The sequence below is a fragment of the Sciurus vulgaris genome, assembly GCF_902686455.1.
Source record: "Sciurus vulgaris genome assembly, chromosome: 17".
Lineage (NCBI taxonomy): Eukaryota > Metazoa > Chordata > Mammalia > Rodentia > Sciuridae > Sciurus > Sciurus vulgaris.
The window spans coordinates 14,517,912-14,544,903 of NC_136478.1; the positions used below are offsets into that span (position 1 = coordinate 14,517,912).

The window sequence follows — 26,992 nt, forward strand, 5'->3', positions numbered from 1 at the left end:
TTATGATTGTAAACAGGTGGGAGGGAGGAAAGGGAGATGGGCAAAAGAAAATGAAGGGGTGACTGAGGATGTCTGAAGTGTGAATTAGTACCTCTGGAAGGCTAACGCATATGTGTCAAAACTAAGGACCACAGTGGCAAGTACAAGATTCCTGGTCAGTGCATTCAAGGAGAAAGATCATCTCCTTAGAAACTAGCATAGCTACTGTTTTTCTGGCTAGAAGAGAACCCTACGAGTAATAAACCGCCACAGAAGAGTTTCTCCTGATAGCAGATCTACCATAGCAGTTCTCTAAAACGGATGGCAGGGACCCCAGGTGAGGGCAGACAGTTGATTTAAATTCCCCTGGGCCAGTTTCCATTGGGTACCATCTAGACTTAGCTAGGACATTCAGCTGTCTTATATTTGCAACAAATACCGAGATGAGACTGGCATTTCATAGACCCACATGAAAGGGTCTATGATGGAAACCTCTTGAAAATTCCTTAGGAATCAGTAGGTCAGGTTCTTCCCTAGAGCACACACTCTGGTGGTGCTGCTGAACATAAGGCCTAAGGGTGGTTTCAGAGGAGAATGCTCCAACCAGGAGCTCCCATCCCTAGACTTGACTGGAAAGGCCAAGAACCCACTACATGCTGGCACTGGGGAGGTGCAGCAGAGGGAACTATGTTCCTGCTGCTTTCAGAGGAGCAGAGCGGGAAGCGCCCTGCTTGCTCAGCACTCGAGGCTTTGGGTCACCACGCAACAAAACACTAACTGAGCTTCCATGCCAAGAAGAATCACCTAGAACAGAACCCACCTGTGTTGGATGGAGTAAAGCCTGGCAAGGAGGGGCTGTTGAGGCCGGGGAGCAACACGGGAGGAATGCCCTGGAGCGCCGGATATGCTGCAGGAAGGTTGAGGGCCTGGAGAGGGGCGTTGTCAAACATCCCTTGCTGCTGAGCTGCCAGTCCAAGGACCTCATTGGCCTTTTTAATCCGGTCCAGCTCTTGCTGAGCCATCAACTGACGTACAGTGGCTGGGTCAAAGTACTCTTTCTCCTTGTCCAGCTGGCTTCCGATGGTGTCTTTGACTTTGGAGATGTGCTGTTGGGAGAAGATATGGTCACGTACAGACAGCCGAGCGCTGTACTTGATGCCACACAAAGTGCACTCTGTTTTGGGTCCCTCGTAACTGGTTTGGTTTATCCCGAAATGCTTGGCCATGCTCAACTTGGACTTCTTCTCTTTTGCCCGGGCGTTCTGGAACCAGACCTGAACGACTCTCTTTGGCAGTCCAATGTCATTGCCCAGGACCTCACACTCGAGCATAGTGGGCGTCCTGTAGTCATTAAAGCACGACTTGAGGACCTTCAGCTGCAAATTGGTCATCTGAGTGCGAAAACGTTTCTGCCCGGGCCGATCCCCGCCGTCACCGGATTTGCCCGCGGAACCACTCACACCGGGACTCGGGGAGCAGGGGTCCGCCAGGCTTGAGGTTTCACTGTAGTCCACTGTACCTTCGTTGTCGTATTCCTTGCTGTAAAAGCTCGGGGCTGGGCTGACCAGACCGGATGACAACCGATCTTCGTACTCGGACATTGCCATCATGGCTGCTTTGGTCAACCCCTCGCTGGGTGCAGAAGATGATTTGGTTTCCGTTGCTATTCCCGTGGCGCTATCGTTGTCTGCGTTGCCCTCGTCTCCTGTGGTGGTGTCCGTGATTGCGGTGTTGACAGAGGAACAGTCATCGTTGTCCAGCTTAGTTTGGTCAAAGTTTAGATTAACCGAGGACATGGAGGGGCTTTCAAAGTCTTCAATCCCTTCCACCTTGATGGAGGAAGGGCTGAGAAGAGTTCTGGGAGACAGCTCCATGGTTTTACTCACAGGTGAGAGGGGGACACCCTGACCGTCACTACTACTTGGGGGCAGGTGGGAAAAGCTAGTTCCATCAAAAATATCTCCTTTCATCTGGAGTCCCCCATCACAGTCTAAGAGCATCGCCGACAGAGTGAGGTTGTAGCCAGCTCTCTTGGCCTCATGCCAGTGCCGGGACCGGATATGAGCCTCGAGGGCAGTCTTGGCTTTGAAGAGCGCTCTGCAAAAAGGGCATCGTCTGTGGGCCTGCGCCGGGCCCACAGCCCGGAACTGTCCCTTCCTTTCCCGAGCTCGGGTGTTCTGAAACCAGACCTGCACCACGCGTTTCTTCAAGCCCACCTCATGCGCAATGTGGTCCAACATCTTTCTAGTTGGATTGGAGTCCAGCAGATACTTCTGGTAAAGAATTTCGAGCTGTTCCGGCGTAATGGTGGTCCTCAAACGCTTGTCCCTCTGCGGCTCCTCCCCTCCCGTCCCACTGTCATTTTCGCCAGGGCTCCCGCTGGCCTTTTCCTCCAGCTTCCTCTTCAGAGTGTTCATGGTGGAGGTTGGCGTGGAAGGAGAGGTGGCAGAGCTGGCAGGAATCTGAGGGATGGCCCCCGAGAGCAGCTGGCTGGCCAGGAGTGGGTTACTGGGATCAAACAGCATGAAAGGCATGTCCAGTGACCTGTCCAAAAACTGGGGGTGGATGAACTGGTTCTGTGCACTCAGGAAGTGAAGCTGCTGATGCTCCTGCCAGTGCTCAAACGATGGGAACGCCAGCTTGCACTGGTCGCACTGGTAGGGGATTAGCTGAGGAGGTAGGTTGGCCAGCTGTTGAGGAGTTGACGTGTGGAGGGGCTTGAGGGGCAGGTGGGAGAGCTGGGAAGGACTAGGGCTCGACTGGGGCAGGGGACACTGGGGAGGGGGCACTTGTGGAGGAGGCTGTGGCAGGGAGGGCGGGGCAGCCAGCTGTGGGAGCTTTTGCTGGGGTGCATTCATCTTCTGCTCCGGCTGGTCTTGCTGCTGCAGCTCTGGCTTTGGTTGTCCTTGCTTTTCTTGGGTTTGGTTTGGCTGTGCACTAGGAGGGTCAGCCTGCTTTGGTTTCTCATCACTCGCTTCTGCTTTTGAACTGAAGGTGGCCAGGTCGTCGGCCTCCGCCGTAAGCTGCAGGAAAGCAGAGGGAGCCGTATTGGCAGACGGTGCCGGGGCACTGTAGGCCTGTGAGGGCATCGGGGTGCTGCAGGAGGAGCTGGTGGGGGTGAGGATTTCCATGGCATCCATGGAGTCCTCATTTTGGCTGTCGTCCTGCCCCTCCTCATCCTCGTCCTTGTAACACAGCTTCTTCTGGTGTTTGATGAGATCGAAGATGCGCTGGAACACCAAGCTACACTTCCTGCACTGATAGTTCAGGTTGCTCGTTCGAATGTACCTGTCATTTGTGAGCTCCCGCCGCTCTCCATCTTTGCCCTCTCCCTGATTCTCATAATTTTTCCTAGCCTTCTGCCGGGCATTCTGAAACCACACCACAATGACTCGGGTTGGGAGGTTCAGTAAATTCGAGAGTTGCTCAAATTCATCGTCCTTTGGGTAAGCATTGGCATCAAAGAAGTCCTGGAGGACTCGCAGCTGGTAGTCAGTAAACCGTGTTCTGGAAGACCTCTTGCTACCCCAGTACTCCTGCTTCTGAGGTTCTGGGGAAGGAGGCCGGGAGTCGATCTTGAGCTCCTCCAGGCTGGTGATGGGAGGGTTGCTGAAGTTGTAGGGGGAGTCCTTGTTACGCTGCCGCTCTTTGAAGAGCGTGTTCCTAAACCAGTGCTTGATCACTTTCTGGGGCAGCCCGGACTTGTCTGCCATCTCTTTGATCTGCTCCTCGCTGGGGGAGTTGTTAATGTCAAAATACTGCCTGAGCACTCGGAGCTGGTCGTCGGTGATCCTGGTGCGAGGCCTCTTGTTCTGCTGCTGGAGCAGGGTTGGATTGAGCTGGTGCTGGTACAGCTGGGCCAGGTCCGCGGGCAGAGGTTCCACAGGGCCGAGCTGAGGGGGCAGCTGAGCCGGCAAGGTCTGCAGCGGCATGGTCTGCATCATCAGCGGCGAAAAGATGGGCAGCTCCATGGGCATGGAGAGCTGGGTGAGCGGCACAGAGGGCTGGGCCGGGGCGATGGTGGGCGAGGCGATGGGCGGGGCCGAGGCCGGGAGGGCCGGCGTGGAGGCCGGCTGTGGGGGTGCTGCAGGAAGCGGGGGCGGCGGGGGTGGCGGTGGCGGTGGCGGGGGCTCTGGGGTCTGGGGCCTCAGAGGGTACAGCTTATCATAGTGCTCTCGGTACTGTTTGGCAAACCTCTCCAGCTGCTTAAAGGGAAAGTAGTTCTGATGAACATGCTCTTGGTGACTCTTTAAGATCAGGATGTTGGAGAAGAGCTTGCCGCAGGAGTCACACTCCAGCTTCTCCAGGTTCTCCCCCTGCTCCGTCTTCCCACTCTTTTTCTGCACCTTCTGCTTGTTCTCATTGTACTGAATGACCAGCTCGAAGCCGAAGTTCTCCAACAAGGCCTTGGTGGCGTTCCCTCTGGCGTCCGAGGCGATGCGTGGAGGAAGCATAGAAGGCTCAGAGCCAGCCCCTGGTGCTGGCTCTTTCTTCTCTTTGGCCTTCAAGGCATCTGGCAGCAGCTCCTTTGGTCCTGCGTTGCCTTCTCCCACCTCGGCACCCTCCCTTTCTCTCTGGTTTTCTTTTTCCTTTTCTTTGATGACCAATTTGTTCTTCTTTTCCGGGAGCTGGCTGGGCTGAAGGAGGGCAGAGTGGCTCTGGGACAGAGAAAGTTGACTTGGCTGTTGCTGTTGCTGTTGCTGCTGCTGCTGCTGCTGCTGCAGGATCTGCTGGTGGCTCTGCTGTGGGATCTGAACCTGAGCCTTCAGGTCTTCCAGCAGGCCGGGCCCCGTCCCTGTCAGCGTCAGCGCCCCGCTAGTCACTGGCAGGCTCACCTCGGGGTTGAGCTGGAACTCAGCACTGGGGATATAGAAAGGGAAGAGCAGGTGCTGCTGCTGCTGCAGCTGGAGCAGGGTCTCGGTGGTCATGGGGAAGTGAGGAAGGAGCGTGGGATTGAAGAGCTGAGACTGGATCAGGGCAGCCTGCTGCTGCAGTTCCTGCTGCAAGTGGGCCTGAACTTGAGCCTGGGCCTGGGCCAGTGTCTGTGCTTGTTGCTGTTGCTGTTGTTGTTGTTGTTGCTGCTGCTGCTGCTGCTGCTGCTGTTGCTGCTGCTGCCTGGAAGCAATCATGTCTGCCAGCTTCTTCCGATTGGCCTCCTTGGGCTCTGAAGGGGAAGCAATGTTGGCACCAATGGGATTCCCGAGGGGCAGCATCCCAACACTCTCCGTGGGCACTTGGCTAAGTAAGCTGGAGCTTGGAGTGATGCTGGCACTACTTGGGTTGGTGGTGGTAAAGGTGTTACTACTGCCACTGGTGCTCACGGGACTTGGTGTGGAGGAACTCAGCGGGATGCTGCCACTACTCCCGGTCCCATTACTGCTACCGCTTGCAGCCTCCAGCTTGGCTGCTCGGGCTTTGGTTTGATGCAGCACAGACCTCATGTGGATCTCTAGAGTGGAACTCTGGCTATAGGCCACGTTACAAGTGTTACACTTAAAAGGTTTGTTGTCTGGGCTGCTGGTGGGTTCTGGCTGACCAGTTGCTGATTCTTGAAGGGCTCTCTTTAACTTGTGCAGGTGGGAGACCGAGTTGTAGTGCACCAGCAGTATGTTCTTTTGAGTGAAAGATTCCTTACAGACAGTGCACTTGTATGGGCGAGAAGGGTCTAGAAACTTTTCCATGGTAAAGTTGGGGCCTTTTCTGAAAGGCAGAGCTCTCTTTGGCTCTGAGCCTGAATCTTCTTGTACTGACCCAGAGTCACTGCCCGTGGGGCTCTGTTTATCTTCCAAGTCACTCTCTTCCTCCTTGTCTTCTTCGACAATTATGGTGTGATCTTCAGCCAGGGTGGGGTCTCCCATGGCCAGAAGGTCCCCATTGGCCAGAAGGCCACCATAAAGCTGCTGAATGTCGGCCTCACTCAACTCCAGGTGGCTGGTTTCAAGGTGTTTTTTCAGAGCCTGGAATGTTCGGAAACTGCGCTGACAGAGACAGCACATGGTGGCGGCTCGGATCACGTGGTACTGAGAATGCAGCTGCAACTTTTCAACAGTCTTGAAAGCCAGGCTGCACTGATTGCAGCGGTACTTGTACACGTGGCGATCTGACACGGGCAGCTGGGGCCTCTTGGCGTGTACCTCGTTGAAATGTGTCTGGAGGGCAGCGGAAGTCTTGAAAACCTGGTTGCACCCTTTCTTCCAGCAGAGGAAGCCCGAGTCTTCTCTCACAGAGCTGGGGTCAGCCGAAGAGGGTTTCAGATCTCCGCTGTGCTCTGTGCTTGCGGATGGCAAGATGTTCTTTCCCAGATCCTCTGAGGTTTCTGGAAAAAAAAAAATCAAGCCCAAAGATAAAGAGGTCTTGTTTCCAGGATGGCACCCAGAGTCACTACAGGCTTCACAAATGCAGGAAGTGCCCAACCCGATCAAGAGAATCTGCACAGAGCTGATAGAGTGCATATTAAAAACAGGGTACACATGAACAGAGAGGAATAAAAGGATACAAAAGTTTTATTCATAATAAGCCTATGTCATATTATAGAACTAATAGTCTTCTAAATAATATTTAACTGCTTGACTCAGAATCCAGCTTCTTAAGAATTAGTCTGAAGGTTACTGCTCTTGGAGTACTTGTTTACATTCATCTTTTATGTAACAAGAATTTAGCACAGCAGATGTGAATTAATGCTGTTCTAAGTTGTGGGGAATTTATAATAACTGTTGTCCATCACAGAGAATTTTGAACTTTACTTTCAGGCCTTTAATTCCTTGTTATGACTTTTGACTACCATTCTCTATTCAATAAGCAATGAACATTAATGTGGCAAATCATTAAAATACATTAGGTTTTCATCTACCATGAGACCATCATACCCATCAATACCCCCAACCCTTTTCAGGTCATCTGTCTACTGCCTACTAAGAAAAAACCCCAGGGAAAGAAGCCTGGGCACAGTGTGGCTGAACTCTTCCTCACTTAAACCTTAGGTGCCTAGAAGAGGTCAAAGATGTAGGACAGCGTCACAGAGGTCTAATGATTCACCTAGGTAGGAACCATAGGGTGGCATTGGTGACCGCAGCACAGGTCTGTGACAGTGGTCTTTCCAGACGCACCTCTATGCTTCATCGTAAGACAACTAATCCAGTACGCCGCAAAGACCTGATTCACAAGCCCCTAATAACTGAGTCCTCAGAGATCCAGCGTTTAATGTTTAAGATGGCGGGTCTGTAGGCCCACTGGTTGAGTCTACTTATGAACTCCCGCTGGTTCTCAGATTTCTCTCACTTTAAACCCTAAGAATAATACACAAATACACATGCCAGGAACCAGAGTGTTCATCTCCCTGTGACCTTCATCTCCCAATCAGGTACATTCAGCTTCAGAGTACTGCCAAGAATTCCCTGCCCCGTGAAACTTATGGCCATGGAATCCATCTTATCTCCATTCACGGCAGTTAAGGCTAAAGATACTAACCAGGCTGCTTTCCTGCCTCTTCCACACTGGAATTCCCATCTCGGTCTGGAACAGCTGCTGGCAGGAACATGCTGCTAGGCATCACCATCTCAGGGGTGGTCACCTGAGGAGGGCGAGGCGGAGACACAAGGAGAGTCAAAGAGAGAGGAAAGAGACACAAAAGAGGAAAGGTTGAAAAATTATTTAATAAGCAAAATCAGCCGTCACCAGTGTAAAGCTGGAGGTGTCACTTTTCATAGCTCACTGAAGATTCATGTTTATTAGACAAAGCTCACATCAGTCAAAAGTGTTTCTACGGTTACATTCTGGACATAATTAGCAGTGCACACTTGAAGAATAATCTTATTATTAATATTTTTCCTTTATGCAGAATTTTGACTTTGATCACTGACAATGTTTTGTCATGGGCTGTGAAACTTCTCGTGCAACCAATTAGGTAGATAAGTTGAAAGACCCACCTTAAGCTGCTGAAAACATAATAAGGGCCCTAATTAAATCATACCGAGTAAAGTACACTGTAATCTTGAAGCAGGGAGCATTGTAGTAGTGTTTTCAAAATGTATTCAGGCAGAAGAGGAGGGGAGGAAGAGTGAAGGAAAGGCTAAGGAGGCGAGGAGAACAAAGGCACGGCTGAGGACATGCAGACACTCCGGCAGATTTTCCAGGAAACAACATTTTGTAACCCTTTACAAGCTGAGATCAAGTGCAGACAAGCCTTTTTCATGACTCACTGAAGTAGGATTTCTTCTGGAGCCTTTGCCCAAGGTATATGACATCAGAGGCAACATCTGCCCAGTGTCCCAGCCATGAGTGGGATGGCCCCACACTGACCAGAGCCGTTACTCCCTAATACAGCAATTCCATAATTAGCCTGGATCCAAGCAGCTACAATTGTAGGTCAGATCCTTGGACTTTTCTCTAGGCCTCCGTCCTAGAGAGGAGGCCAGAAGCTTATCCCAGCAAGTCATCATGTGCCCTGTGTTAAAGTGACAGGCATCCCTCAATATCTAATGTAAGGAGAAAAAGTTTTTTGTTGAAAAAGGAAAAATACCAAAGGCCGAATGTTCTCTATGGTGTGTGGATGCTAATTCACAATAAGAGGGTGGGGGCTAGGGAAGAACAGTTACTTTATATTAGGTAGAGGGGAGTGAAGGGAGGGGAAGGGGTGTGGGGGTAAGAAGGATAGTAGGGTGAAACAGACATTATTACCTCATGTATGTACATACTGCATGAGCAAAGTGATCTTACAACATGTTCAGTCAGAAAAATGAGAAATTCCACTCCATTTATGTATGATTTATCAAAATGTAGGGGCTGGGGAGATAGCTCAGTCAGTAGAGTGCTTGCCTTGTAAGCACAAGGCCCTGGGTTCGATCCCCAGAACCCAAAAAAAAAAAAAAAAAAAAAAAAAAAAGTAAACATGCATTCTACTGTCATGTACGACTAATTGGAACAAATAAAAATATTTTTAAAAAGGAACATTAGCATCCCAGTGACCCAGGAAACTGAGGCAGGAGGACCTCAAGTTCAAGGCCAGCTTTGGCAACCTAGAAGACCCCGACTCAAAGAAAAAAAAAGGCCTGGGGACACTGTCGCACATGCTCCTGGGTTCAATTCCCAGTAATGAAGGAAAAAAAAAAAATAAAAAACCAAAACCCCCAAACCAGCAATACCCCTTTGTCTGCTCTGGGGTGGGAGGCTTAGGGGACAAACATAGATTCAAGTGAATTAGAAATCATCTCCCATTTCATGAAAGCCTGAAAAATGGACTGACTTAGAGGTTATAGGAACTGCAGCCTCCGCTAACCTCTCTATGTGGTGCCCAGCCCCACCCCGAGGCACTGCTTTCCCAAACAAACTTGACTTTACTGCAGTAACATTTCCACTTTAGGATGCAAAGACTGGACTTTCCAAATTTTTGTTCCAAATTCAGCAATATTTTAAAGGTAAGTTTTAGTGGCTTGAAGTCCCTGCCCTTGCTCAAAATAGCTGCTGACATGCTCACTAGTATCACTAGTGGCTTGACAACCAGCTGAGACCAAGACAAGCAGCATCGACACCAAAAAATTAACTCCCCATCACATTTAGGGGTATGAGAATTTTTCAGCAATCGAGACACTGATACATACAGAAATTAAGCAACAGGCACTAGAGAGGAGGGTTCGAGGAGGGTTCTGAGAAGCCCACGTTTACAGAGAGCAGGTGTGTGGCAGGTGAATCTGAGACCCGGCTCTCCCGCTCCCAGACAGCTGCACCCTGGCACAGAGCTCCCAGCAGCCGGTTAGGGTGCGCTGCTGCTGAATCGTTAGGAACGGGGTAGAGATTGCCAAACTCATTCCATCTATTTTCTTTTTAATAGAAAGCATTTCTGACCAGTGCGGCTGGGAGTCCAGCGGGAATCCAAGAAGTGAAAGGTCACCGATTAATTTATCGTCTTCAGCTGAGGGGGAGCACGAGGTTGGGGGTGAGAGGGGGAGGAAAAGAAAGGAAAAAAAGATTCCCCCCAACCTCCTTTCCTGGCTGTGGCTGCAGGATCAGTCCTTTCCTGGGATCTTTAGGAATTATGAAAAATGAATCATGAGAAATAAAAAAAAAAAGCCCTACAGAGTAAAAAAGAATAAAATTATCTAACACCTCAGCTGCACATCATTATAGAAAACTGTGGGCTTTTTATACGCATTACAGTAAGGCAGACATCCCCTCTAACAGACTCAGTACGACGGATCAGTAATTGTTTTCATACACTTTAATTAGAAAAACTCAGATGGCTATGCATAATAATGGAAAAGAGAGACTTTTGCACTTGAAAGGTTGAAGTCAATCAAGTGTGAATGACGGCAAAAAAGAAAAAAAAAAAAAAGACACCAATTCATCAGCCCTCTGTTGTCTCGCTGCGACTTTAATCATAATTCCTGATTGGGATTCAAGAAGGCAGTAAGCAGCGGTTCTTTGTCTGCCTTCACCTTCCATCAATTAACTCTCCCCGAAATATAATCATCAACCTCACATGCTCCTCTGCATCTTAATCTGAGCCTCCAAACCTGGAAGTCTTGCCCCATATGTGTTTAAGTAACTACTTTTATCCACCTGCCTCCTCTCGTCTATGGGATATGCAGCCACTCCCTGAGGCAAAGGAAAAAAATATAAAAAAAGGCATGGCCTATGACATTTGAACAGGCAAGGAATCTCCAGGAGGGAAAAGGAAGTTTCAAGAAAGGAAATCATCGTAAGGACCTAGAAATGGTGGTGTAGGTCTGCACATGCATCTGGAGAAAGGCTGAGTGTGGAAGCTGCCTCGCTCCACAGGCTACGGGAGACCCTGCACCAGTTCTCAGGCACCAGTGATCCCCGGTGAGTGCCGTTCCCTCCCCTGCCGGCTTCCAGAGCTTTCCACTCCAAACTTGCGTGCCTTTTCCTAGAGAGCCATCCACCTATCCTGCCAGCTGAGCTCACAGAGGAGTCCTGCTCAATGAGGGAAAGGAGGGACCCAAGGCAGCATACCTGTGTCCCCTGCCTTGGCACCACCTTTGTTTTCCAGTAATATTTGGCTACCAGACTGCATGGAAGGTTGACTGTCCCAACCCCAGTCTCCGATGCACAGCTGATGCTGTGAAAGTCAGTCATGCAACTGTGCTGAGTGCAGTTCCTTGTCACCAGGAGCAATGAACTTGTGGACTTATGAGAGGACAAAACCAGGACCATTTGAAGTGTGCCCAGTCTTCAAAGGTCTTCAGATAACTGGATCCTACCGCCAGCTCCCCTGTATCGACATCATGTGCATGAGCTGGCTCTTGCTCTCTTCCCCTGCTTCCTCTCTCCATTTGCCCACCCTCCTGCCCCATCCACATCCCCAGCTGTAAACTCAAAAATCAAACAAAAAGTTCAGAGCTCTGGCCAACACACAATCAGCTCAAATTCCTACACGTTCAACAATGACTGTCCCATCTGGGCAAACTGATCCTAATACTCCATACATCTGTAAACACCGAATACATCCAATTATGTTTCCCACAATCTACTAGTGGGCCGGAGGAATAGGAGAAGAGATGTAACAATGAAAGTTCTTCTGGTTAAGAAAACTCAACTAACCAGAAAGCCATTGCTTCCTTGGAACTTGGGGGTCTCAAGATTGGCCTTGGCCCTGCAGAGAGTGATCTTCAGGACAGCACATGTTCCTCCTACCCCTTCTGAGCCAGGTCAACTGTGTTCCTCACAGAACATGCAAAGTGATGAGAACACACGGAGGAACCACCAGCAGAGTGGGGAGCTCCAAGCCTGCAAACTGGCTCTGCCATCTTCCCAGCAAGTGAAGAGATTCACGATTGACAAGAGAAACATGGGGCTCGGCTCCAGCTGAAGCAACTCTCATGTATAGTCACAGACACAGAACAGTTCCCAACTGATGCTAAAGACATTCAAGCCCAAGCAAGCCCTGAACAGCTCGGCTGTTGAGCAGCAAGGACCTCCCGGGACTCTGTCCGTCCATTTGTCGGAGCTCCATTGACCGAACACTGGACAGTGCTCCTGGTCTGTTCTCCTGTGAGAGGGAGACAAGGCCCGGCCCTAAGAAGCTCACCATCCAGAATACGGTTTTGAGGTCATGAATCCCTGGGGAAATTTGATGACAGTAGCAGACTCCAAGAAAAATACTTTCACATACAATACTGCAGATAATTTCAGGGAGTCAGAGGTCCCCAGAGGGCAATACATTGACTCAAGGGAATTACCCTTGATCAACTGGGAGAGGTGACACATGTTCATAAATACTGACTTTCAGTCTCCTCATTTGGTTCACCATTGTTTTGGATTGTAATTTAATGCCTTTCAAGATCCTATGAGGTGAGTGAACCTGAAAGCCCCAAGAACATACCTTACAGAGCCTACAGTTTCAGATTTGGTTCCAGTCCCCACTGTGACATTTGGGAGGGGCTCGCTGATATTTACTCCTTCTTGAGACAGGCTGGGGTCAGAAGGAATACCAACCCACTCCCGACCCCAGATCACAAATGTGGAATGCTCAAGCCCAACACGCTGTGCAGTCATGGTCACACTTCAGGATTATTCCTGCAAATTCACCCGTAAGGCCACCCTCAGACAGGCTGGCCTAGGATGGATCGGCGCAACCGATGCATTCCATGCATGCTGGAAAGCTGACTTTCTTAGAGAAAGCCTTCAACCTGGTTTCTCTGAGACATTCCTCTTTTCTGCCAAGACCCTCTTCTCTTCCGTCTTGGCTCTGCTCAGGAAGTGGGGCTTCTTGGGGAAAGGCCCACTCTTCCAAGGGAAGTGTAGATTTGCCAAGGCCTAGATTCCCCAGGATTTTCAGTGAAAGTCAATAGAATGGAGCATCTCAGGCAGAGGGGAAAAAGGAAGGGAGCCACAGGCACAGACTGGCACAGACCTGGCCAGTCTCCATACCCCTGTGAATGAGGTGCTGATTCTAGCCCCAAAATTTAAGCACAGAGTTAAAACTCAACTGCTTTTGGGGTTGAGCAATAAAGCTAGTGGTCAGTGATGTAGGGAAAGCTGCCTCCTCCAGTAAGCACAGGTACTCACTTCCTCCCTGAACAGCTGCTGGGCCACTAGCTGGTTTCTGCACGCCACAGCCAGCAAACCAGGGCACCTCTTGGCAGCAGACATTTGGAGGGTTCCCCTCCTTACTGCCTCCTAAACATGTAGGTTGGCACAGGGTCACAGCATCTGGAAGACCCAGTTTCTTTGTTTCATCTCCTCTTTTTAAATTTACTTTAAAATTTTTAAAATTGACACGTAGTTGTACAAATTTACGGGGTGCAAGATGAGGTAGGCTTAGTTTAACGATCAAATAAAGGTAATTAGCATATTTATCACCTCCAACATTTATAACTTCTGGTGGCAAAACATAAGAAATCCTCTCTTCCATTTTGAAATACACAGTACTTTGGACTATGGTAAGCCTTCTGTGCAGTTGAACCTCAGAATGAATTCTTCAAATCTACCTGACTCTGCACCCATTGGTGGGTGCCTCCCAACCCTCCCCACCCATTTCCTTTCTAAAATGGTTTCTGTGTGCTTGTTTATGTGCTTCTTATTGTTTTTAATACATAAAATTCACAGGAAAAACAAAACAAAATAAAACTGCAGGCCATGTTAATGTTCATGTGGGTCAGAAACAAATGTAGACCAGAACCAGATTTTTAAAACTGAGAAAAATTGAAAAAAAGGGGAGGGGGAGGAAGCAGGAAACACATGAACAGTTACCACAGTGTGTGTGCACACAGAGAAGAGCTGAGAAGGAGAATGAATTGGAGAGAAAAGCTTCATTAGACTCCGAGAGGCAAGCAGTGGCAGTATACCAAGGTCACTTCTAATTTAGACCATCTAATTGGCAAACAGGCTCCAAATGGCTATCATCTCACAGGGCTTGGAATTAATGAAGCCCGATTATTTTCATTACTTTCCTCTGAGATGAAGACAGAGTGAAAGAGCTGATACCCAGGTGGGTGTGACAGCCCCAGGGCCAGTGGCCACCAGAGAGGCTCCGAGGGGTGGGGGCAGAGCAGTGGCCAGACAGCCAGCCTGTCCCAGAGACTCACAGAGGCCCACGCACACACAGAGCATGGAGAGTTACAGACACTGACTAAAGATCACAGGAGACAAACTATTGCTCCAAAAGAAAGATCCAAGAAATGGCAGGCAGGGCAGGGCAGGCAAGGCCAGAAGAACGGAAGGGAAATCTGAGCATGTGCAAAACACACCAAATAGCTAAGTACTACGAAAGGGAGGAAAGGGGGCTCTGAGGCTCAGGAGTCCATCCTCATCTCAACTGTGAGGTCCTATTTTGTTAAGTGATTAAAGAACAAAGAAAATTTCCCCTTATTAATGATCCAGGATCCCAGTGGTATGTCCTGTCACTTAGAAAGACAGTGATCAATTAGAATAATTTAAGAATACTGAAATGCATGGTAGGTGGTCTTTTCCATTCTCATCTAGGGGCCAGAAACATGCACCCCATGTCCGCAACCTCCTTCCCCCAAAGGCAGAGAAAATAAGGGCACGGAGCAGTAGCTCCTACAGCTCCATCAATGTGAAATCTCTGGCTTCTCTGAAAATAGGTGAGACTTGGTTTTGTGAAACTGACATGGGGGTTGGGGGCGGACGGCCAGGACTGGAAGGGCACTTGTCTCATCTCCCCTAAGCTTTATAGATTTCCTTCTTTCATATGACGTGTACAAAGACACCATCTGGAGCCGTTTCCAATAGGCCGAGCAGAAGGATGTGCCGTGGGCGCAGTTTCCGTAGTGGAGGGCCAGGCTGCAATTGTTCCTGGTGAAGAATATTTTTCAAGCCCCCTCATGAGTAAAAAGAAGGGGGCCCATGGAAGACATAGATATGAGATGCAGAGCATAAGCAAGCAGCTGTTGCCATAGCAACAGACATATTAGACACTGCAGGTTCCTGAAAGCTGTCTGATAAGGTATTATTAAATGAAGCCTCCTCAAAATGCTCTCCATTTACAACCGAATGGGAAGACATTGTGTAGAAAGTAATCTATTTCCATTTATCAAGGTGGAATTTACTTTTAGAAGGACTGAAACCCAATTCAAGCTAGATCCTGGGACTTTGGACCCAGACCGTAAAAAATGTTTACCAAAATTTATAGCCTTGGACACACCCCATGTCTGCCAGGAGTTGATTACCTAGGAGAGTTCGCCAGCTTCTCCTATGCTGCAGCCAAAGGCACCTAACTTGGCTACCCATGAGGACGAAAGAAGACTCTCTCTGCTTGCTGCCATTCAGAGATAAAGCAGACACAACTCTGTCCTCTTGTTGGACAAGAGGACAACTGGCCTCTCTTTAGGGATGGATATGGTCTAGAAAATGGAGCTCAGACTTGAGCATTTCTCATCAAGCTGTGTTCAGAGTTTCCTGTTCCAGCTGGCTGGGAACAAACAGATAAATTGTCAGAGAGCCTAACCAATACTTTCCCAGGGCTGATTTTCTAATAAAATCATAGTAAAACACCCTCCAGAGGCGTGATTTTAACCACAGGTTCATTATCATCACTTAGTTGTAAAACAACTGCAAATTCCATTTTAACACCAAACTTTTGAGAGGAAGGATACTGGCATCTGACCAAGATCAGTATCCCAGTCCTTAAACAGGATTCCAGATGTACCTGGGGCGTGGCTACAAATTGCCCTCTAACCCTAGTTGCTCATCTTTTCCTGCTGAACCCAAGGATTGAGGTGGAAATGCAGCATTTGGCTCACTGAAAACCATCTCATGTCTGGGAACCAATTTCATACTGAGAGCCATACCATGACTCCATCTTCCCATGCACGGAGAGTGCCAAAGCATCCTTCCACACACTTCTAAGCAAAAAGCAAAACACTTCAATGATCATCTTTCCTGCATGTCTCACAACTTTCAACTTTATTTCTGAACTCACTCTTTTTCTCTTTGCTAGCAAATTCACTTCCTACAACCAACACATTTCCCACAATCTGCACACTTTTCAGAAATGTCTAGAAAACATCTTCCCTGTCTGCTGTGGAAAGATGTCAGGCACACAAGGGTCTCCACACCAAGTACCAAGCACAGCCCCTTCTGGGAGCAGTTTCTCCCACGTGATTACATTACCAGCGGTTCAAGAACAGGGATCGCTAACCTGGCACTGTGCACACAATTCCATATTTGCGGGAGTACTGGATGGAGGGTCTATAACGGTGGCTATGAAGTTTCAGCAGGCACAGAATGGCCTAGTATGCTGTTCTAATGCTTTCATCAGTTGAAAACCCAAGGTTGAATGTTTTTTCTGATATGTAGATGCTAATTCACAATAAGGGGGTAGGATAGGGAAGAATAGTTACTTTATATTAGGTAGAGGGGAGTGAAGGGAGGGGAAAGGGTATGGGGGAAGGAATGATAGTAGAGTGAAACAGACCCTCACATACATACACGATCGCATAAGCGATGTGATCTGACAATATGTATAATCGGAAAAATGAGAGATTACACTTCATTTATGTATGATCTCTCAAAATGTATAAATGCACTCTATTTAGAACAAATAAAAGACTTAAAGAAAAAGATGTTGGTTAGTGGGTAACTTCAAGAACTATCTTGGGGCCTGGTACCCAGCAATAATACCCTGCTGTTGACACTGTTAGTAAATGAAGAAATGCTACTATACTGCTACTATAACAATATGACAAAAAAATGTCTGAAATATAATTCACATGCCATGCTGGCCCCTATGCATGTAAAAATAAAATTTTTACTGTCCAATGTAAACCAGTCATGCAGATTACTATTGGCCCACAGTCCCTACACTGGATATGGGATAAATAGCAAAAATAATCTTATGAGCAAAAGAAAAGCTGTAGGTAAGTATTGAAAAATGCTTCCCTGCTCACACTTCTTTTTGTTCCTTCAGGCTCCCAGGGTTCCAGACCATCCGCTAGGCAGCGAGATGAGGCCTGGGAAAAGCGCCTTGTTATTTCCAAGAGGCTGGTGAGAATGCTGGAGAGGCCTGCAGCACAGAGCCACCCGCCGGTGGGACACCCGCTCCACTTACAGAGAATCGTTCCACAGAGTTCACCAGCCTCTCTGAAAAGACCCATGGGAAGTGAATTTATACTTGGGAGACGTCTGGAAGAAGCTCATGCTAGGTCGCCTCCGAATTTCCCACTGGCTGATAAAGTTCTCTTGACGCGTCACCAGTGGTGTATGTTCTTCACGACTAAACATCGCCTACAACATTATTCAGCAGTTTTACACCAGCAAGTGGGATTGGAAACGCCTAGAGGTGATGTGTCTGTGACCTGCACATGAAAACATGCAATTCTGAACAGACTGGCTTCTCTGGGAATCCTCACATGGAAAGGCAATCAAATGAACTTCTTCCTATCCCACTGCTGACATCATACTAAGTTAAAGGTGAGAATGATTCTCTTTGGCAGTTTTTTCTCTAGTGAGCAGAGAAGGACTTTCTCAGTAGCCCCAGCGTAGTCAAAAGCAGGACATTATTATTACTCATAAGGATTCTGAAAAGTTTTCACATTATGATTAGAATTAAATCTTTATACTAAACTTTTGGGCCATGTTTATAGTGACCACTCGGAGTCATTCCCTCAAAGCCTGCAGATGTGGGAGCAATGTGCTCACATGTAAAGATCACACTCATGAATCACCAAGTGACAACTTTCCTTCTTGATACTGTTGTGTCCATGTGAGAAACTCCCATATTACTGGGCTACACCTGGAGTTGGGAATGTGGGTTTAAGTCTCCATTCTGCCACTTACAAATGGTGTCAGGTTCATGAACTTCTTTGAGTCTCAGTTTCCTTATCTGTTGATGGGAACCTGCGGGAACTCTCCTCCCCTCCCCCGCCTGTCACGGCAGGAGTTGTTATGCCATCGAAGGAGGCATAGTGAATTTAGGAGTGACTGAGAGCGGCTCAGTAAAGGTTTGCAGAATCTGAATGAAGGTCTCTTCCCATAAATGGAGAGCCATTCCATGCGTCCGTATCCCGAGGGGATGATAAAGGAGGTTGAGAAGCACACATTTAGCAGTTTGGGCCTTGGTCATGCCAAGTCTGAGGCAGGGACAGCTGAACAAAGGTCACAGAACTAGGAGGATTTTTTTAATGTTTCCAACTTTGCCCGGCTTTCCCTGCCAACCACACAGATCTCGTTGGCGTCACTGCGTCACCCTTTGGCCCCGGGTCCTGTTCCTGGTGGCTTACCGTCATGATGAGCTTCTCCACGCAGTCGGGTGCCACGCTGTGCAGGTGGGTGAGGTGCAGCTGGAGGTGAATCTTGTTGTTGAGCATGTCCTGGCACAGGGGGCAGCGCAGCATGGGCTGCACAGAGTGCTGCGTCATGGCGTGTACCCGGAGCCGGTTCACGTCGGCGTTGCTGTACTTGCAGTAGGGGCACTGGTACATCTGTGGGGACACACCCGCCACTCCAGCTGAACCTGCCATTCCCGCCCAGGCCCACCCACCCCAGTGTTCCTTCCCCACCAGTGTCTAGAATGCCCTCCCCGCAGCAGGGCCTCTTTGGTCTCACCTGCTCTGGTTTGCTCTCCTCGGATGTTTTGGGTCGCTTCGAAGAGAGTGGAGACTCTGAGCTACCTGGGAAGGAGATGCGCTTGGAGGCTGCCGGAGAATCTGTCAGCTCCTTCTCTGCTTGGCTGGACGATGCTGGAAGAAAAAGTGGAAGATGAAATACAGCAGACAGTGCAGGCCAGCTGCAGGTTTATAGCGGTGTTTTCTTAAAACACCAAAATTCAGGAAGGATGAACATCCAGACTGATTTATCAAGCATGTTGGAAACAAGAAGGGTTTCTTTTCTCCCTATGAATTTCTGTCACCACACTAACAACTGAACATTGGGAAAAGAAGGTAAAGAAATGGAATGAAAAGCTCTGGAGTAGAATTTGACCAAATTCAGTCCCTTCTAACCTCCCCCAAACTACACAGAGCCTGCTATCTTGCATCTGTGTGGAGAAGCGGGTAACAGGGCTATGGGTGGGTGATCAAATCTCAACAACTGCTTTGCCAACTTGAGTACCAGACATATTGCTTAAGAGATGCAAGAAACTACACACTCCCAGCCTTACCACCCCTTCTTCTGGAGACAACACAGCACAATACAAGCAACCTGACAAATTACGATCTGAGAAGGGTTCTAATCTGGATACTAGTATCTAGAAAGAAATCGAGTTTGGGTTCGGAGTTTGCTCTAGGAGAAGTAATAACTGAGTGGATCTAGGCAGGGTGTGAATCCAAGTTACAATCAAGTCAATGTGTCGGATGTAAGAGGCGCTCAGGGTGGGTGGAAAGGGGACGGGCGCCCCTCCTGTCCCACCACCCAAAAACTCAAAACACCAGTTAATGAGGAGAGACGCATGAGGTTTGAATACCGAACAGTGGGTACCGCAGAAGGATCTCACTGAAGCGGTAGAAAGGAACCTGGAAGATTCTGCTGGTCTAAGGGTTTACTCAGGATAAACAGGTCTCCTCCAGTGAAAGCACACATTCCAACATGGCTGGCTTTGGTCATTCTAAGGCCTGGCCAGCATCTGAGAGTTAAGCTCTTTCACTTATTTTGGACATGGAACTCCATTTTTCAGAATTTTGCATAAAGCAATAAGAATAAAAAAATCCCGAAAATAGTCGTGAGAATGTATATATACCCACTGCTGTCATCAAAAGATACCGTGACTCACATTTAGGTCACCAGCTCGCCTGATTTTCACTCCATGATAAAACTGCTTTTCTCCCCACCCATCTAGTTATCTAGCACATATTTTCACTTTATGTTCAATTTTGAAATTTGCTCTGCCGTGGACACCAAGGAGTTGTCATTATAGATGTGTACTTTAATAAACAATTTTAGAAAATCAATTTGATTCCTTCAAATCATAAGGCCACAAAATTATTTAAAAAAAAAAAAAAAACAAAAAAAACTACCAAATACAGGAAATATTCCAGGAAGTTGAAGTTCTTCCCAGAATGCACATCTTGTGACCTTTAACCTCAGTATCTTGGTAACCTAGTATCCATAAGTTTGTAGGACATCTATTATTTAAAAAGTACAAGGACAAGCATATTACACACGGACCCCTCCTCCTCCCAACACAGATTCATAACAGTACTTTAATCTGTCTCGAATCGACTTCAAACCCATTTTGCTCTTAATGGGAGTTATTCATTTTCACTTGAAAGGTAATACATGACGGCGGGATATTTAATGTGATGGACTGGCTGCCGATTAACTAGGTGCTGTAACATTCTAGACCAGTTCCCCCATGGCCCGCCTCTCATCTCCTGGCCCTTGTCAGACCTGATTCTATGGAATCTTGTACTGCAGGTTTGAGACCTTGCAACGTGATGAGCCCCCATTTGGACACTTCCATGACCTCAGGCTGATGTTTCAGGAACTCAGTTCCCTCTGTCCCCAGAAGGTTCCTTATTCTCCGTGAGTTTTATTTTTGCTCAGTGGCTATTGTCTGTATATTAACTCTTCAAATACATTCTAAAGATGGGGTGAGTGGAGGCATCAAACGACACCATCTTTAGATGCTTATGTGTCACTATCATCCCTTCACCTGCCCTATTTCACCCCCGACATGTAGGCATTAGACTGGGCTCCTCGCTTGCAGCAGGGGAGGGCTGCTACCTGCTCCTCCCCACAGCAGAGGCATCACAGAATCCAGGCTCCGCTCCAACACCCATCACAGGGTTCCGTCGGCCTATCTGGTTCCCAACCGCACCGACTCTTACAGGACCATGACACGGCTGCACCAAGGCCTCCACCTGCCAGCCGCCCCACCAGGGACGGAGCTGACTATGTGGTTGCTCAGCACTGAGATTGAATGGGCGCTGAGACTGAGACCACCCAACTCATCTCACTCTCTTGGAGCTGAAAAGCAAACACAGGAACCCAGAGCGGCATTAGTTTCCTCATAGGACCAAAGAGTCCATCCTCCTCCTTCAGAGCTGCACGCGTGCATTGTAGCGGGGTTGCAGAGGTGAGTATTCTGGTTTCAGAAGCCACTATTCTTTCCCCCTGCATGGAGAGGGGAACCTTTATTACCTTCTTCTTCTTCTTCTTTTTTTTTTTTTCAAACTCACACTGCTCTGGAATTCTAAAGCTTCTTTTGTGAGCTGGAGCTAAAGAGCCATTATAAAGTGTTTTAAAAAATAAAATCAGTACTCGCTCACTCATTCCTCTTTATTCTCAGTAACACAACAGCTCTGCTATCACATGAAATACTGTACCCTGGTGCACAAACTTTGGGTTTAATCTCCTTTCTATCCAGGACAACTGTGTCCTTGTTAGATGGACTCTGCCTGGAAGCGGACACCAGCTACCAGCTCACCAGCTCCTCTAGAGACAAAGCAAGGCTGTTCTTACCACCAGGTCTATAACCACCCAGGAACAACCTCACTGTTTCCCAGGGGCTGTGGGGACTGTGCCTAAGCGTTAGGTAAGCACAGCTGACACAGGCCCCTAAGCTGGACCTCAGACGTGAAAACATCAAGACCTGGAAAGGGAGGCTTCGTACCACTCCTGAGGTTGGCCAAGAGTCGCAGGAGTTCCCCGTCAACATGCTAGCAGAGGGTTTACTGCAGGCCACAACCAGAGGTTTTTTCAAGCTTCTCTCTGAACAACTTCAAAAGGACTGGAGTCTCAAAATCAATTACTGCTTCACTTCTGTCACTAGCATACATGGTAGGCATAAGGAAATGAAGCCGAATGAATGTCAAGAGAAAGGACTACAGTTTTCTGCCTTGAAGACTTTTCTAAACTTTAACTTAAACTCTAAAAGAGATGTCACAATATAGAAAACACCATTAAAAAATCAATTACTGGTCACTCTGAGTCTGCTATGATGTAACTCAGTGCAAAGGAAATAGATGTGCTCCAGAGACAGGGCACGTTTGAAACAGTCAGCGCCTGGAATCTCTGGTTTATACCAGCAAGGCCAAAACCAAACAAGGTGAAGGGTCAGTACCTGTGGTGGCTTTTAGATGATGATAAAGTAAACTGGCAGCAGTCTCCATATCTTACAGCAGGGCATGGGATGAGCAAATAATGGCATAGCCATTGTACTGTGTATTAGAGGACATTAAAAATTCTAGCTATGAACCAGTATGGAAAAAAATCATTGGAAAGGTAAATAAGATAAAGTTTGAATCACATTGTGCTACAGCTGTGTAAAAAAAAAAAAAGAGTAAGTATTAGAAAAAACTAGAAGAAAATGTATTTGGGTGAGAGCATCTTGGGCCATTTTTTAAGTTTGTCATGTAGCTATATTATTCCTAATATTATAATTAAAAGGTTTAGCATTTAAATTCAGCTGTCCATAAAAAAGTTGATATTTGGATCCATACTGTGCAAAACATCAGGTGGTACTCTTTTTTTTCCCTTTGCTGGTTAAAGCAAATTTTCTCACTTTGGCAGTTATGTCATATGAAAACATGTGTTAAATCTCAATGAATCTTCCACAGGCGACACGCTGGGATCCTGGCGTTTCAAAAGGGATCAAAATGTGGCAAGGAGTTGTGAGTGATGCAGTGCAGATGACACACTCTGCCTGGCAAGGTAAATGGGATGTTTTGACAAGGAGATGCTGGGTCAAAATTCCTACTGAAATCTAACAGCCTGTGAGCCGTGGGTTCCTTGCCACACAGATTTTCTCGGGAGTTGAAAAGCACATGGGCATCTGGGTAGGAGATGCTGTTGGCCCACCTGGTTTGCAGACACAGAACCAGAGGAGTTCAGAAAATTCAAATTCGGCCTTCTGGGCTAAGAGCTACTATACCCTTTGACTGTAAGACAGGAAACTAAAAAAGACAAATATTGAAAGAGGGGGACCTGATTCATGAGTCTCCATTTTATCCTCTCAAGTTCCTCTACATTTTAGACAAAAATGAACAGCAATTCAAAGGGAAATGTGGTCATCGATGAATGGTTTCCTTAGGGGGAACGATTATTTACGCCTGGAGACATCTACTTTCAGATTTCCTTTGACTTCATCATATTTGGGGAGTATTTAACCTCTAAAATAATTACTTAAAGAGTTACCCCTCTTCTCATACTAGAAGGAGGAGAGGGCTCATGTGAACTCAGGCAAGTTTTGCTGGCCCTTTTCAAGAAATGGTTTTAGAATGTTCTCAGTACAGAGAATAATTCAAACAAGGCTGGAAAAACTTCATATAGGAAGTGACTTGCCTTAAAGAACAGGTGAGGGAAGTTTCATCCAGACGGCTCACGAAGCGGTCACATACGGGAGCAACGCAGCATTTAAGCCTTCGGTCCCCTGTGGTCTCATCTGATCGTATCACTAGTCCCAGAACAAAGTCTCACCCAATCCCACTCTTCACTTCCAAACCTGAGTCATGAAACTTTGCCCACAGAAGACTTCAGAGTTATACGTGCAACTCCAGTGACCTTAATGCCAAAACACACCTCATTCCTCCTCTGGTGACTGGGACTGCATGAGTCTGACACCAGGCAAGGCATGGGGTTGCTGCCTTGTAACAGCCTGAAGAAAAATTTGAGGTGAAGGGAAAAAAAAGAACCTTAGCACACCCAGCTTTCAGCCCCCTCTCAGCATCTGCCCCCTGAGGACACTACAGGCTGCTACATTTCTTGAGCAGAATTCACCTTCTCCCCACACAACATGGTGGGGCTGTTGGCATGGGCGACCTTCTGTTCCACAGGCCAGGCCCTCTGCCCAGTGCCCTCCCATAGGGACATCCCAGGCAGGCACAGAGCCGCCCACTGTTGGGAAGTTTTTTCTCCTTTCCTCTCTTGGTGGAAGAGTGGCACTTGCAGGTGGTTTTCATCAAAGTGCTGAATCCTCTTCCGTTTGGGGCCCTGAGGTTTGCCATTGAGGGCCTGGGACACTGCCTGGTGTCTGATCCTGTGCAGACTCCAAAGGCAGCACCCCCCTGCAACTTCTCAACCATCAGACTCTTAGCTAAAGCACCGCTGACAGCCCTTCATCTCAACTTCCATCTCCCAAACCAGCAACATAATGGAGGAGCCAATTAAATGATTATTAATTCATGCTACTTTCCGTAAGCCAGAGGTCCTCCTCGCCTTGCATTCCGTAAACCAGCTTGCCACCTGCCCCAGACATTTACAGCAATCCTTCGCATCTCCATTGACTGGGGGGAACATTTTCACACACCTCCACACTTAGTGTGCGTGTCGGGACAGTCTCCCCAGCACACCAGGCACAGATCCGAAAATGGTCACTCGACTCATGATTAGAATTAAATTAGAGTGCAGTGTCCTCTTTCCTCATGGTGCTTCTCCCTCTGCTTCTCAGAGGCCTCAGAGTCCCTCTCCAGAGCAGAAACACAGTGTTTCCAGAAGGTCCTCAGAGCTTCTGGACTTTGCAATATTCATCCTGTCCGTGAAAGTGGAGCTAATCTTGGCATCTGCTTGCAACTCCTTCCCCAGAGGCCAGGCTGGGCTTTCTTCCCCGCATCTATGGAGCTACTACGCTTGATAAGCGGCCAGAGTGCTGGCTAAACTCATGTCCTCCCCTAATGCAGGCAATGATAGTTCCTTTCAAGGGCATGCTTTGCTTCCAACGGGGTCTTTATTTATTTATTTGTTTGTTTGTTTTTGAGGCAGGGCTGCAAAGTCACTGAGGCTGGCCTTGAGCTTGCCATCCTCCTGCCTCGTCCTCCCTAGGAGCTGGGATCTCAGGTGTGCACTACCAACTCTAAACATGCATGGGCTCATTCTACCTCCAAGGAGGCAGGTGCTCCAGAGAGGCATTGGGAGCCTTGTGTGAAGCAGAGGCAGGCATGGAAATACCCAGCAGAGAGTGGTCTATGTGACATGGCCAGAAAGAACTTGGGGCTCCCTTTCCCTGCTCAAAGTCCAGCCCAGTGAGGTTCAGAACTTCTCAGAACACAGTTCCAGTCTCAGGCATGGAACGCAAGCTATTGCTGCTCTGTATATGAAAAGCATTTTACAGAAGTACAAACACCTTGAAAATTAGCAGAATATGCCTACACAGTTACCCCAGGACAACAGTGTCATCCATTCTGATTATGTTTCTAAAAAGGATTTCAAAGGAAAGTCAAGTTACACCACAGAGAACTGTGACTTAGGGAAACTATTTTTCTCCTCCAACTCAAATGTGAATGATAGGACAGCACCTGAAAATCCAGCAGCTCTTCAGTGGTATTTTTATTTGTTAATAATTATAGCTTCACAAGAAGTTGCAAGAACAGTACAGGTACAGAAAGGGAACACGCAGGTGTTACTTATTGTCCCATCTCATTAAAGACTTCCCAGTCTTCAATGGCTCCTCATGGAGACCCTGCCTTTCTGGCCATTCCTCCCTCCCACCCCGAATCCTTCCAGGGTTATAGCTGCCCAGACTCAGGGCTGAGCCTCTGCCAGGCCCTGGCCCCGGCCCCATCTTTCAGGTAAGTTCAATATCTCTCTCACCCAGCAGGGACTTGCTGTCCAGTTACAGAAGAAATAGGTCCCAAGGCCTCACACTTGTCACTCAGGTGGTAGCCCTGAGGTTCTCAAACTCTAGGGTGTCAGAACACCCTGGAGGGCTCATTGGATACTGACTGCAGATCTCTCCCCAGACTTTCTGATTCAGTATGTCTAAGTCTCAGGATGGGCCTTTCCACTAAGTTCCCAGGTAATGCTGAGGTTCTAGGGACCACACACTGAGGACAGCTGCCAGAGCCAAAGCTTTCTATCATTGGTGGAGCCATATCGCTTTGTGGTTTAACTAGAGTCCACTGAGTCCCAGCCGCCCAAGATCTACCAGTCCACTTTTTTAAATGACTCCGATGACACAACATTCTCATCTAAACTCAGGGAGGAAAGCTCGGCCTGGTCTCAAGTGTTTTTCCCCTCAGGCCAAAGGTGAAAGATTAAATATTCTATTCCTCAAGGAACCTGTTCATCCTAAAAAATAAATGCAGACATATTTCAAAGGGGAAAACTCAGAAGGAATAACCTCCATGTGTTCTGTTAGCCATGTGATCACTGAGACCTCCTTCTTTCCAATGTCCTGAAGAACTGAAGGCAGAGATCTGTGGGCTCTTTCTGTTTCACACAAAGTCCCCTTTCAGTGCCAGCTTCCTGGGTCTCGGCACCTGTACACCACTCCAGTGTCATAGGACTTTGCTTCAGTCTGGAAGATACACGGACCAGATGCACGGACCAGCACCCACCTGGGAGCAGGGTTGAGGTGCCATGTTTGTGGGGTCACTGCTCTCCCAGGCTCTAGAAGCCTTGAGGGGGAATGGTGGACCCATGCTGAGCAGGGGGTGCTGCTGCTCGCTCATCATCGTCGGAAGAACACGCTACTAAGCACTAGCTCAGAGGCATCCATCTGTTGCACTAATTCCTCACTGAAATATGCATAAGGCTGCTTAACTACACTGATGTGAGCTCCCAAAAGGACCCGCTGCATTTCCGTTCCAGATACCCAGCTCCCTCTGTGTCAGGTCTGAGAATGAACCACTAGTCGGAACAGGGCCCCTGCCTTGTTTAGTACCAACATGAGCTGATGGTCTGTTTAATGACTTTTGGACGCTGGCTGTCACCGTGAGCCCAGCTCATGCCAGAAGTTGGAGACCATTTAAATATTCCCTGCCTTTGAGGTATTCAGGCGGGCTGCCTGCCTTTTGGCCTCTTGTCAGTTCCCCCAAAGAACCCTTTCTGCCCTGGCACAGCCTCCTGAGCTGTGCGCAAGTGCCATCTGCAGCTGTGGCCATGGTCAGGGGACACACTGGGACTGTACTTATCATGCTGCCTGCCCTCTGGCTTCATGACAGGATTGTGATGGTCAAAGACCTGGAGATACCCAGAGCAGGAGGGAGGCTTGGAGATCCTAAGGCTGACAGAGGAAATGGCCCAGAGGTGGAAGAGATCAAAACCAGTGGTGTTGCCAGGCACGAAGAGACTAGTTCAAAGTTAATTAACAGACGCTCACTCAGTCCGCTGCAAATCAAATGTTCATTAGGTAAGTGAGGATCTCTGAGCCCCAACACATCAC

General features: G+C 48.1%; 1 protein-coding gene across 8 annotated transcripts in view; it reads right to left on the minus strand.

Annotated features, from left to right (window-relative positions):
* ZFHX3 (zinc finger homeobox 3) overlaps nt 1–26,992 on the minus strand; it is a 308,931-nt gene that overhangs the window by 9,238 nt on the left and 272,701 nt on the right. For all 8 annotated transcript variants that reach the window (XR_013760296.1, XM_079117846.1, XM_079117848.1 and 5 more), the window contains 4 exons: nt 18,502–18,635; nt 18,177–18,377; nt 7,447–7,549; nt 800–6,295 (listed from right to left, as the gene is read on the minus strand). Coding sequence is in view for 7 of the 8 variants with exons in the window: in XM_079117846.1 (XP_078973972.1) it covers nt 800–6,295; nt 7,447–7,549; nt 18,177–18,377; nt 18,502–18,635 (5,934 nt within the window). In the remaining variant the exon portion in view is untranslated. The remainder of the gene's footprint in view (nt 1–799; nt 6,296–7,446; nt 7,550–18,176; nt 18,378–18,501; nt 18,636–26,992) is intronic.